The 13,932-nt window shown below is 35.5% G+C and overlaps 1 protein-coding gene across 3 annotated transcripts in view; it reads left to right on the top strand.

Moving 5' to 3' along the window:
- WDR72 (WD repeat domain 72) overlaps positions 1-13,932 on the top strand; it is a 325,916-nt gene that overhangs the window by 41,887 nt on the left and 270,097 nt on the right. For 2 of the 3 annotated variants that reach the window (XM_016427854.2, XM_007479982.3), the window contains exons 4-9: positions 5,152-5,230; positions 6,406-6,580; positions 7,314-7,390; positions 10,098-10,220; positions 10,983-11,128; positions 11,523-11,619. In XM_016427854.2, the coding sequence (XP_016283340.2) occupies positions 5,152-5,230; positions 6,406-6,580; positions 7,314-7,390; positions 10,098-10,220; positions 10,983-11,128; positions 11,523-11,619 (697 nt within the window). The remainder of the gene's footprint in view (positions 1-5,151; positions 5,231-6,405; positions 6,581-7,313; positions 7,391-10,097; positions 10,221-10,982; positions 11,129-11,522; positions 11,620-13,932) is intronic. The other variant, XM_007479979.3, reaches the window with a different exon arrangement.

The following is a 13,932-nucleotide window of genomic DNA, read 5'->3' as shown; positions in this document are numbered from 1 at the left end:
AGAAAACACCAAATGGGGTCATGAAGAATTGGATCTGACTAAAAAAACCAAAGAACTAAGAAAGACACTGTCTTTTCCTTCCACTCTTCCCAGGGAGCCTTCTCTTATTTAAAAATAAAAAAAGAAAGAAAAATAAGACAATTAATAATTCATTTTTACAAGTGGTTTCACTCTTTAAGACAAGAGGATTCCATTTAGTGAAATCTATTTTCCCAAGACTATACAGGTTCCCCATAGTCCTATACTCATTCATTTGCAGGAAGGCCATTGAGTGTTATTAACAAAAACCTAGTCTTTAGAAACCTTTGCCCATTTGATCCTATGTTTTCTAGTATGTAGAATACATATAGAGGCAGGCCAGGCACATTTCTGGCCTGGGCTTCTGTCTTCATGTTTTTCTTCCTCGAACGTGAAGGTGATTTTTGAGATGTATGAGAGCAAGGCATCCATCATGAAGCCTTGAAAGGCCACAGTATGAAGGGCAAAGTATTGTTACAAATGAGATTCTTTCACCTAAAGCAGGTCAAAATTCCAGCCTCGTTTCCAGGTTATGGTAAATGAAAGGGCTATTCACCCTCCCCTCCCCAAATGTTAGCAAAGTTCTTTGGTTGTTTTCTTGATAACTACAAAGGGAGATATCTCCTCCATGGGCGAATTTCTCTTTATGCAAAACAGGATAATGAAAACATTATCAACATAGTGTGGTTATGAGGATTAAATGAGACTAAATAGACTATGAGATGAAAGGGACCTTAGTGGGTATCTATAATCTTAACCCCTGATTTTACAGACAGTTCTAGAGAGATAAAGGAACTTGCCCCAGGTCATATAGGTACTAATTAGTAGAGCTGGGATTCGAACCAAGTTCTTCGATTCCAGCATGTTTTCCCTACCTGATGGAAAAGCCTTTTTAAAAAACCAGAAGTATGCTCTGTGTGGAGTCTTATAAGAGCAATGCTATGTTTCAGGGAGCAAGAGTTTACTTTGCTTCATTATAGGTCTTCATTTCTTAGTGATGACACCAGATCACCCCCATGAGACATTTCACTGAGGAGTTTTGAGCTCTGGTCACAGGAAGGCAAGAAAAGTGACTTTTTTCTCTCCCACCAATTACACTGTATCTTCATTCCCTTGCCTTCTCCCCTTTCTTTGCTGGAATACAAAATGTAAGGTTGTTTGTGTGATGGTGTTTTTCACTTGGGAAATGTTGGATTTTATTTCTTAGAGATATAAGAGGACTTAGACTATGTCAGGTCAATCTTTGGAAAAGGTTTTTGCCTGGGGAAAAGAAGAAGCTGCAATGCAATATTGAGAGTATACTTCTTGTTAAGAAGTGAACAATTTCTCCACTTGCCCTGTAACATGCCAAGCTATGTGTGTTAAACAAATGATTTGTTTTGTTTTTGTTTTTGTTTTTTTTCTTCCCTTTCCCTTCCACAACTCTTTGGGAGGCAGGAGAGTGATTGTTTACTTTGTGAAATCTTTGCAGGTTTATTTCTAACTTGGAGTAGCAAATTCTGCGTCAGTATTTTAAAGGATTTGACAGTGTTGCTACATGGCTCAGTCAACGACTAGGTCACAATTGCTCCTTACCTTAAGAGGGTTTCATGAGCTGCTGTCCTATCATCTTCTGGTGGTCCCTCTCTTTGGGTAAAGAGCAGCTCCAGATGGCATTTCTTGGACAACTGCACTTTGGACTACAGATATAGCATTGTTCCTAAATACTGTATTTAAGCCTTTGATCCCCAGGTTATGTCAGATAGTATAGCCTGGGGATCTAGGATCACCCTCAAGTTACACTGAGGCAATTGGAATAGTTCCTCAGTTTTGTTTCAGTGCAGATAAAAGATAATTGAAAATTTTTGGTCAAAGTTGAAAGACTCCAAGACAAAGAGAGAGAGGGAGAGGGAGGTTGTGCAAACTAGCAATTTTTTCATGCATGGGGATTTGGAGATTTACTGTCAATATTGCATCTTCAATCAATAGCTGTTTATGGAAAGCACTGGAAGTGTGGTATATTTCTGAAGTTTGGTACTTCTGTACCGGAGCAAGTCACATTATCTCTCTGGGTCAGAGATGAAGTGGTTGTCCTAGATGGCCTCGGAGGTCTCTTCTAGCTCCAAGGCAATATTATCTCAATTTAAATACAGAAATATATATTCCAAGGAAAAAAGGGGGAAAGGAAAGAAAACCATTATGCACAATGTAGCATTTCTTATCTATTATTGTTTTTGGATTTTAATATTATCTTTTCAACCTTGTAAATGTTTTAATTTTTTTTCTTGCATGGAATTTTATCTTCGTGCAGATTGTAGAATTTAACCTGTTACCAGGGAGCATTGATTGTGAAGTCAGTGGACACAGGTTCAAATCCTGATTCAGATGTTTACAATCTGAGGGATTTAAGGGCAAATCATTTATCCTCCCTGGTCCTCAATTTCTTCATCTCTAAAATAAGGTTTGATAGATAGCCTATGAGGTCACTTAAAACAGTAGATCTGTACTTTTTTAAATAAAAACCTTTACTTTCTGTCTTAAATCAAGTCTAAGATAGAAAAGTGGCATAGAATAGGCAATTGGGATTAAGTAATTTACCCAGTTTTACATGGCTAGGAAGTGTTTGAATTCAAATGTGAATCCAGGTCTTCCTGATTTCAGGCTTGGTGCTCTACCTTCCCTGCTACCTATCTGCTTCTTTCTATGAATATTTAACACTATTAAAAATCCTTTTTTTGTGGATTGAGAGTCAGGCCTAGAGAAGGGAGGTCCTAGATTCAAATCTAGCCTCCGACACTTCCCAGCTGTGTGACCCTGGGCAAGTCACTTAACCCTCATTGCCTAGCCCTTGCCACTCTTCTGCCTTGTAGCCAATACACAGCATTGATTCCAAGATGGAAGGTAAGGGTTTAAAAAAATACTTTTTTTCTATACAAAAAAAGAAAAAAAACTTGAGCAGTGTTGTATACTAGAAAAAGTATTTATTTATTTATTTATTTATTTTTAAGTTAAAAATTTTTTTCCTTTTTTTTCTTTTTCTTTTTCTTTATTTTCCCCATTTGAATGAGTTTATTTAGTCAATTTAGAACATTATTCCTTGGTTACAATAAATACATTATTTCCCTCCCTCCCCTCCACCACGAACTCTTCCTCCCCCAACCCCCCCCCCCAGCCAACAGTGCAATTTCATTGGGTATTACTTGTGTCCTTGACCAGAACCTATTTCCATGTTGTTGTTTACACTAGGATATTCATTTAGGGTCTACATCCCCAACCATATCCCTTTAACCCATGTATTCAAGCAGTTGTTTTTCTTCAATGTTTTTACTCCCTCTGTGTTTCCTCTGGGTGTGGAGAGTGGTTTTTCTCATAGGTTCCTCCGAGTTGTTCAGGGTCATTGCAATGTCACTAATGGAGAAGTCCATTACATTTGATTGTACCACAGTGTATCAGTCTCTGTGTACAATGTTCTCCTGGTTCTGCTCCTTTTGCTCTGCATCACTTCCTGGAGGTTGTTCCAGTCTCCATGGAATTCTTCCACTTTATTATTCCTTTTATTCCATCACCAACATATACCACAATTTGTTCAGCCATTCCCCAATCAAAGGGCATCCCCTCGTTTTCCAATTTTTGGCCACCACAAAGAGTGCAGCTATGAATATTCATGTACAAGTTTTTTCCCTTATTATCTCTTTGGGGTACAGACCCAGCAGTGCTATGGCTGGGTCAAAGGGTAGATATTCTTTTGTCGCCCTTTGGGCATAGTTCCAAATTGCCCTCCAGAATGGTTGGATCAGTTCACAACTCCACCAGCAATGGATTAATGTCCCAACTTTGCCACATCCCCTCTAGCATTAAAAGTATTGTATTTAAAGTTAGAAGTCCTATAGTCAGATTCCACTAATGAATTCAAGCAAGTTACTCTTTGGGCCTCAGTTTCCTCTTTTGTAAAACAAGAGGGTTGGTTCAAACTTTCTTAATCTGTCTTTGTTTCATGGACCCATTTTTAAGTTTGATAAAGTGTAAGGAAGTTGGTAGAACTTCAGAAAAATATTCTAAACAGTCCAATTATAAAATAGGGAATTTAAGTGGGAATTGAACATACTGAAATAAAGAAATATTTTTTTTCCTGTTAAAGATCCTGAACCTTCTGGAATCTATCCATACAACTCTGATTCTAGATGGTCTCTGAAGTCTCTTTTAGCTCTAGAATCATAATCTATGAACTTGTGGGCTATATTAATATTTGGATGTAATTTCATTAATATTTGTTGTAAAACTGTATAAACTACACAAGATGTGTTTAAATATTTATAGCTGTGAGTAATTTCAATAACATAGGTTGTATAATAATAATGTAAATTAGATGGGAAAAAATTCTGCTTAAATATACATCTGCGTGGACTATTTTAGGGTGGGTTGACTTTTCATTTATGTTGTACCAGGGTTTGTAGAGATTATAAGCACTGGTAAAGATAGGCCAAGATTTAAAAAATTGTTTAATTATATATATTTATATATATATAACAGAGATGATATCATGAATATCTGCTCTATAAACTAGACCGGAAAAAAAATCTTGCTTAAATATGGATCTGCATGGATTATTTTAGAGTGGGTTGACTTGTTTGCCATTTCATCAAGGCTTGCAGAGATGATGAGTTTTGGTAAATCTGGGCCAAGACTGGCCCCTAGGTGGCAATGTTTAATCTTAACAGAACAAGCTCAGCCCAAGACAGAGAGCTCGGCAGAGCAGTTCAAGATGCATTTACGCTTTTCAGAAGGTACAGGTTAAGTTCGGTGAAATGAGCCATTTTCAGGAGGATGCTGTTGCAAGGGATGATCGTTCTGGTGTCACTCTGAAGGAGCCATAATGGCCATCCTCCCACAATTTGTCGTGGACCAGGTTTGGCCTTAAAGTAAGGTTGCTGCCTGGCAGCAGGGTGTAATTACCAAAACAAAAAGAAACAGATACTGTGTGTCATCCCCTGCTAATGACCACAACGTTTTCTTGCCCAGTAATCTGTAACAAAAAGCCACATAAACGATCAGCCTGCACTTAAGTGCAGCACTAAAGAAAAACTTGGTGGCACGAAATTATTCCAGCCAATTGAGTGGAAATGATAGAGAATAATACGAAGTTATCTCTGGCAGGGAGATGTGTGTTTGGAATGTCACCAGTGGCCAGTGCATTGAGTCTACAACCCTCCCTTATAGACATACAGCCATCTGTGTAAGTACATCTTACATCTGCTTCTTATGGGATATTTCAGGCTTTTACAACTTGGAATCACTGGGGTGCAGACATTTTAAAGGATTGTACTTAAGGGATTTCCCCTTACCCTTTCACAAATATATTTTGCCCAAAGGAGAAAAAAGGGGAAGCTTTTGATATGTGAATGTTTGCATTTTGTAATAAATCCACATTTCACTTTCCTTTTTTAAAAATGCTGCTATTCAAGCAAAAATTTAGTCTCTTAAATATATATACACAGACATATATATCCTAAGTACATGTTTTCAACCCCCCCCTCCCAAAACAATGTGCCTTTTTTTCTGCATCTTTTATCCATCACCTCTTGATCAGGAGGCAGGTTGCACAGATCTTTAAAAGTCTCCTGGCATAGCGATTGATCATTACTAAATACATGAGTTCTTAATATACTAATATCCTTATTTTTTCATAGAGAAAATTTTGTGATTTGTCTTTTTTTAAAATAATATTTACCCTTCCATTGGCCTTTAACCTGGATAAGGCTCTTGTTTTTATCACTTAGATGGTGTTGATATTGTTTCTGGTACCTTTTTTGAAGATTTATATTATATCATTCATTCACATTTTTTAATCTGACCGTCTCTGATCATCAATGTGTCTCTCTGGAAGGTATCTTGCCAAGGTTAGAATGTACTATTAATAGAGTTAATCATCATGAATAGAAATTAATAGAAATAGAATTGTCATTAATGGAAATAACCCAAAAATGCAATTACTGCAAAAATTACTCTTGATTTAAAATTAAATATTTAAAACATAAAGAAGAAGGTTGGATAGTGTCTACATTAAAAAAGTTATAAGGAATCGACTTGTATTAATCAAAAGTGTTTTACTTCCTACAGTTAAGAATATTTTTTCATAAAGCATGAATTTTTATGTCAAGAAAAATGACAGCTTATAGTTGAACTGAAAATTTGACAACAAAACTAACAAACTAGACTTTTAGAACTGGGAGAAAATACCTGGTTTACCTTCCTTTTTTTATAAGTGAGGAAGCTGAGGCTCCTGGGGTAAATTCACCATCTCTTCTGCCCCAAGCACATAAATTATCACACATGCATACACAATCACATACACACCCACAATTTGTTCATCAATTATATTAACTTTTTTAATGGATTTTATTTGGACAGTACTATCACTGTGCCTTCCGAATGACTGGAGATGGCTGGCTTTTGTGTTGTGGAGAATATCAAGACATCATCATTATTGATGCCAAGACCTTGGAAGTTCTTCACACTTTTACATCATCTCAATCTCCTGATTGGATCAGTTGCATGTGCATTGTTCATTCCATGAGGATTCAAGGTATATGTTTGGCATGGTGCAGTGGGCAGCATAGACACATTATCACTGAAGTGTCTTAACTGGTTACATAGGACAATATGCATACTGATGAATACCAGGTAAAGGGTATTTGATAAATTCAGAACATGTTCTAAGACAGAATATTGCTAGAGTTACCTGGTCAAGGAAGTAGCTACTTATGTAAGATTGACTCCAATATAACGGGAAGAACAGAGTAATTATTAAAGGACTAAGGAAAGATTGGGACAGCAAAATGAATGGACCAAGACATTGGAAAGAGATTGCATTGCAGATAAAGTCAGAAAAGGCTGGCTCTTATGAACCAGTTTTGCTTGAGATGTTTCAGTAGTGACTAATAAGTATTTATTTAAAATTACCAGTATTTTTTGCTTTCCTTTTTTCCTGAGGATATAACAAAGGAAGGAAAGTTGAAGAGTTAAATTTGATATATATCATATGATACAAAAATAAAAGGTTCAAGTTCTAAATTAACAGTGCCTATACAGGGGAAGAGAATCCTCTGATAATAGGACAATTGATTTGATTTGAAATGTGTATTACATGCAAACACTCAAAGGGTTTATTCTTTCCTTTTAAATGACAACTAGAATATATTATATTTTAAAACTGATACAGGTCTCCAGTGTGTATAAATGATAGATAAATGATCCTTCTCATGGCTCTGAGTTGCCCAGTGATTAGCATGTCATATGCCTTTTTTTTTTTTAAACAGAGGATTCTCTCTTGGTGGTATCTGTAACTGGAGATCTCAAAGTATGGAATCTATCGTCATCTATAAATAGTATCCAGGTCAGTTTTGCAGAATAATGTTCCTTGTCTAAGAATTAGGCATTGTAAGTGTAGAAAGGTTAAGAATTTGTGGAGCTTTTTAGTGCCAATCCTTTTCTTGGTAGTTGCATGCTAAATGGTGTGCATAAAAGGGATCTGAGAGAGAAAAAAGGTGGGGGTCCCAGAAAGTACTCTATAGGACTCATTGCCTTACATTTTGGCAGAATTATTTACATATTTAATAATGGGGAAGGGATGGAAAAGATGTTGACAATAACTTTGGATCTCCCTTTCCTTTTTACTTATGACTTCTTGGTTTTTCATTTTAATTTCATAGTAATTTCCTGATAAATTACTTACTCCCCTTTGAACTTTCCCTTATAAAAAAGGAAACAGGTAAAATCAACACAAAAAGACAACAAAATGGACAATGCATTCTACCTTCTACTACTGTAGTTCTGAACTTCTTCCACCTTACTATTGGGAGTACTTCTCACATTCTTTTTTCAAAAATTTATTTATTTTTAACCCCTTACTTTCCATTTAAAAATCAATACTGTTTATTGGATCCAAGGCAAAAGAGTGGCAAGGGCTAGGCAGTTGGGGCTAAGCCACTTGCCGAAGATCACACAGCTAGAAAGTATCAGGCCAGATTTGAACCCAGGATCTCTCATCTCCAGGTCTTGCTTTCTCTTTACAAAGCCACATAGCTGCCACCTCACATTCTTTAGAAAGGAATTTTTACTGTTATTGAGGAATATTCTTTGGCCTAGGCAAGAGATAAATTGATGATATATCCAAGACCCATATTTTTTTTCCTTAAAACTATAAGCAATGGTTTCAGATCTAGACAGCAGAAACAACTGTTTGCTAAAGGATAGTTTACTCTTTTAATGAAAGTATTGGTTCTAAAAGAGTTTACCTTTACCCGTAGTCCTCTTTAAGTACTCCTCAGTCCAATGATGTTGGCCTCTTTGCTATTCCTCACAGAGGCTACTCCTTTTCCTGACTGTGTGTATGTTTACAAGCTTATAATTCTCTCTCTTATCACATCAGTAACCCTGCTGCCTTCAAGTCACAGGTAAAATCCAACTGTCTACAAGAAACCTTTGCTAATATATATATATATATATATATATATATATATATATATATATATATATATATATATATATATATATATATATATATATAAATTTGCTTAATGCTAGTCCTTCCTTCTGTTGATTATCTCCAATTTATCCTGTCCATGTCTTGTCGGTAGATAGTTGTTTGCATGTTGTCTTCTCCTTTGGACTAAGAACTCTTTGAGAGAAGAAAATAGATTTTTGTTTGTTTGCCTTTCTTTGCATCTCCTTCACTAAGCACAGTCCCTGGCACATAATGGGTGCATACTGAATGCTTGTTGACTGACTCATCTTAGAGTGGACTTTTGACCTAGCTGGGATTTTGTAGTGAAAGATCTCAGAAATTCTGAGTGCAAGAAATACATCATAACCATCAATCAATCAATCAACAAATATTTAATAAATACCTATTGAGTGCCAGTGGACAGCTAGGTGGCACAGTGGATAGAGCACTTGACTTTGAGTCAAGAAGATTCATCTTCCTGAGTTCAAATATGACCTCAAACCCTTACTAGTGATATCACACTGGGCAAGTCATTTAACCCTGTTTATTTCTATTTCCTCATCTGTAAAATAAGATGGAGAAAGAAATGGCAACACTATTCCAGCATCTTTGCCAAGAAAATCCCAAACAAGGTCATGAAGAATCAAACATGACTGAAACCATTAACCGACGACAATGTTGTATTGGGTATAGTAGGGCTATAAGGTCAAGAATGAAACAATCTCTGTTCACAAAGAGCTTGAATTCTAATAAGAGAGCCAATGAGTACATATGGAAACATATATAACATAAATAAAAAATGAATCAATACCAATACATACAAAGTAGTTAGATATCAGGTAGTTTGGGAGAAAAGACACAAACAATTTGGGAAATCAGGAAAAATTTCATGTACAAGATAATACTTGAGGGGCATCTAAGTAGCATAGTGTTTAGAGCATCAGGTCTGGAGTCAAAAAGACCTGGGTTAAAATCTGGCCTCAGACACTTCCTAAATCTGAGCACCTGGGCAAGTCATTTAACCCTGATTGCTTAGCCCTTGCTGCTTTTCTGTGTTAGAATTGATACCATCAAAAGATAAGGATATATTAAAAAAAAAAAAAGATGGTGCTTGAGCCATGTCTTAAAGGACTTAAAGGAAGATGGGAAGAATTCAATGAGGAAGAGGTAAAAAAAAGTACATGTAAGGAATGTGAGATGAACTATGCAAATACCCAGAGAAGAGATGGTATTCTGTTATGAAGAACAGAAAGTTGGTGTGCTTAGATCAGAGTGCAGCAGGGAAGTAATGTCTTTTGAGGCTATAAAAACAGATTGGAGCCAAGTTGTGAAGAGTTTTAAAAGCTAAACAGAGGAGTTTATATTAAAAAAAATATTTACTGAATGATCACTATATATGTAAGGCACTCTGGAACTTAGGGCTGTAACAGTCTCAATTTATATTTCAAGCTACTTGATTAGAGGCATTACAAGTTAGAAAAGAATTGTGGAGGTCTTTTGAAATCATAAAAAGTAACCTCATACAAATATATTTGATTATATGCATTAATCGAAAGCACCAGGAGCTACTATTAACATATGTCCACTTCTTATTAAGGAAAGGAAAGATATTTATGAAAAAGAATCCAAATCTCTGGACTTACCCAACTGCCGGACAATAAGATTTTGCACCTACACGGAAAGACTTCTGCTGGTGGTATTTTCCAAATGTTGGCAGGTAGTATGTAGACACAATGGATTTCTTTACTCTCATCATAGTTACATTGAAAAGTAAATTGGGATTTAAATATGACATAAATCATTTGGAATGTTAATCTGAGGCTCTGACGAAACAGCCAGTTTTACCTTACTCCAAGTTTTTACTGCATATAGTTCTTATACTTTGTGGCATAGTGTTTAATCCATAGTTTATCTTAGACTAGAAAATACCCATTCATGTTATAATGGGAAGCTACTATGTTTATGTATAAGAGATTTTTAAAAAATGATACCTCCACTTGAGAATTTAAAGTAATATTGTCATGTTCTTCTCTTGCAATAATTTATCTTTTTAAGGGCTTCCATTTTTCATTGTCCAATTATATAGCATCTTCTTTTTTTATGAATGCACTGAATATAGATCACTGAGCTCCCAATTTGTCCCGAGAAAAAAGGGAAAGTGTCACCATTTGAAAATGCCCTTTTCATTTCAATATACTATATAGTGGATTCTATTTTTTTTTGTCAAATTTGGCTTTATAGAAGGCCACTGTGAAACATGGTCATAATTTACTCAAACCTACTGAAGGATGACTACATGGAAAGAAAATAGCTGATGCCCACATTGGTCCACATTTATATTAAGATGTTTTTGGTATATTGATAAAGGTAAAATATAATGTACACTTGAGAATTATCCATAGATCGACTTAAATCATGATCACATTGATAGAATCGAGTACACATTGCTTGTTCTTGATGAGCCATGAATTTTCTTTTTTAGGTTTATGATTACTGTGACTTTTCTCTCTTGCTCACTGAAGTCAGTAAAAACAGGGAGTTCTTTGCTGGTGGAGAGGTGCTCGCTGCCCACCGAATCATCATCTGGACAGAAGATGGTCACAGTTATATCTATCAGCTGCTGAACAGGTGGGCTCAGATGGGGACAGCACACATAATGTTCAGGTAGAAAATGAACTTTGGGAGGTTTATTATAGCAAAGTCTCTGCATGTTGCTCATGATCAAAAACCAGAACAAAACCACTTTGGCACTCGAAGATTTACCCTAAGCTTGGTAGGCTTCAGCCTTTGTATGAAACAGCAGGGGATGAAGGAATGAGATTAGCCATGTAGAACTTGTACAGCTGGTGCCGGATTTTCAAAAAGAAGTCACTTGTAATTATTAACCTAACTGTTTCTAACAGAGTTTAGAAACTTGACTGGTAAATCCTGGACTTAAAAAAAAAGAAGAGAGGGATAATCATAAACTACAAATAAATGGATCTGCGTTTTTTGAAATTTCTTCTTTTTTTTTTTAATCAAGTGGACTTTCAAAAAGTTTATATCCTGTTGATGGAAGAGTACTTAAAGAAACCATGTATCCTCATTTACTCTGCTCTACTTCTGTCAAAGAAAATAAGGTAATGGACAATAAAGAGAAATAATTCCTGAAACTTCTTTTAATTAATATTTTAGATAAATAATTATTTCAAAATGAAGTGTTATTAAAAAATGGTTTGGATCATCAATTCAAATATTCCTTTCTATAATTCTGCTATTGTGAAGTGGTTTATTTTTTTTTATAAAGTTGCCACAAAATTAGATTTTATTAAATATATTTTGAAATTAAAAAAACCTTACCATCCATTTTAGAATCAATATTGTGTATTGGTTCCCAGAAAGAAGTATGGTAATAGTGAGGCAGTGAGGGCTAAGTAGCTTGCTCAGGATCACACAGCTAGGAAATGTCTGAGGAACCCAGGACCTTTTGTCTAGGCCTGGGCCTCAGTCTTTTGAGCCCACCTAGCTGCTCCCTAAACATATTTTTAAAGTCAATATCATTCGCTGGATTTCTTTAAAGTTTTTACTATTATTATCATATTATTCATATAATAGGTACTTACCTTTATGTAACACTAAAATTTTAAAAGCACTTTCCACATACTAAGTAGTCAATAGATAGTATGATTATACCCATTTATACATGACAAAACTGAGATTCATCTGTAGCCATAAAGCTATCAAAAGCTGGATCTGAGCAAGTATTCTAATCTCCTTTAATAATAACTATTAACTATAATAACAAGAAAAATAACATTTATTCAGTTCATATTATGCTTTATAATTCTAATCTTGGCTGATCCATACCACAATTATGGGAAGTAGGTGTCATTACTATTCAAATTTTACAGATGAGAAAACGGAAGCAAATGAATTAAATGACTTGCCCATAATGAGGAAGCATCTGAGGCTGGAGTCTTCCTGACTCTAGCTCAGTGCTCTGGCCACTGCCCCACCTACCTTCTCCAGAATAATTTCAACAAAACGAATCCCTAAATAGAAAGCAATATCTGAGTGCTGAAGAATATACAAAAGTAAATGACAGCCTCTTGCCTTCAAGGAACTCCCATTCTAATAAATAAGTACTATGATACATCTCCCTGATAGAGATAAAAGATATCAATAAAAAGACTGGTGCTTCTCAGGGTTGGGGCATTGAATGATAGCCCCAAAGGGCCACAGTTTGGTTCTCAGTTTTAAGGTTGAAGACTTTCATTTTATCAGTCTACCCAGAAGTGATAAGACTCTGAGGGCAACTGATCCATGCTACCAAATACAAAAGAAATCCAGTAAGCACGAATGCCAGTTTATTTAGATGACAGTGACAAATAGAACTGATGAACATACTAAATGTTTTACTAGCTCTTTAGCACATTTTCTTCCCAATAGAAAAGTCTACTTAGACTTCCAAATTCCCTGATAAGCATCAAGTCTTGGTAAACAGGCACACTCATTTCTACTCCACAGATTTGCCAAATGGACCAAATACTTGATCAAGTCAGGTCACCCTCCCTCCTGTATGATGTAGGATAAACACTTGACTCTTTACTGTCCATTTCTACTTTTTTCTACCATTCATCACTTATCAAATAATATTATTTAAGACGTTCCCATACCAGATATGTTTCCCAAATTAAAATTTTACTTTAGTTAAATTTTCGATTTGTACACTTTTTTTCCCCCTAGGGAGTCCCCTTGAGCTCCTTGCTGAGATTCAGAAAACATGAAAAAAAAAACATACAAACAAAAAACAATGATCTCATTAGCTAATTTACTTCAATAAATGACTGTTATATGATTATTCTTCTCTCAGCTCATTCTGGCTACATGGACACTTACTGGATTCTAGAGAGTGAACTTTCTAACTTTGTCCCCACATATTTGGAGGGCATACCTGAATACCCTGTTGCAGTTTGCAGTCTTGTATGTACTAGGTATAATTACTATAATCATCCTCAAGATGATTTGAGGATGTTTTGAAAGACAATTCAATCTGGCCATCAATTAAGCATGAGAATAGTTACTGTAAGAAAGATGAAACATTCTTGAATGATTTGTAGGACAATGAATAATGTATGTTGCTATTTATTGGTTGTTGACATGCTCAATTAGGCAGCTAAAGTTGTTGAGAAGTCATAAAATTTCCTCCTCTTAAACTTGTTTTGTGAGTTTTATAAGTACTTTATGAATAGGTGATGGCAGCTAAAAATTAGAAAATGCTGTTTCAATTCAGGTATAGCACTGGTGATGATTTTTCAGTTATTTGACAATGGCCAACACAACTTTGTTTTGTGTTCTATATAGAAAAAGACTATTTTCAGTCTATAATTTTGCCTAAGCCATTATTTAATTGATGCTTTTAATGTCTTTGCTTCTCATCATAACAAAAATAT

This window comes from Monodelphis domestica, chromosome 1, assembly GCF_027887165.1.
Source record: "Monodelphis domestica isolate mMonDom1 chromosome 1, mMonDom1.pri, whole genome shotgun sequence".
NCBI lineage: Eukaryota > Metazoa > Chordata > Mammalia > Didelphimorphia > Didelphidae > Monodelphis > Monodelphis domestica.
The sequence above is the reverse complement of the archived record's forward strand: the minus strand, read 5'-3'. Positions and strand labels throughout refer to the sequence as shown.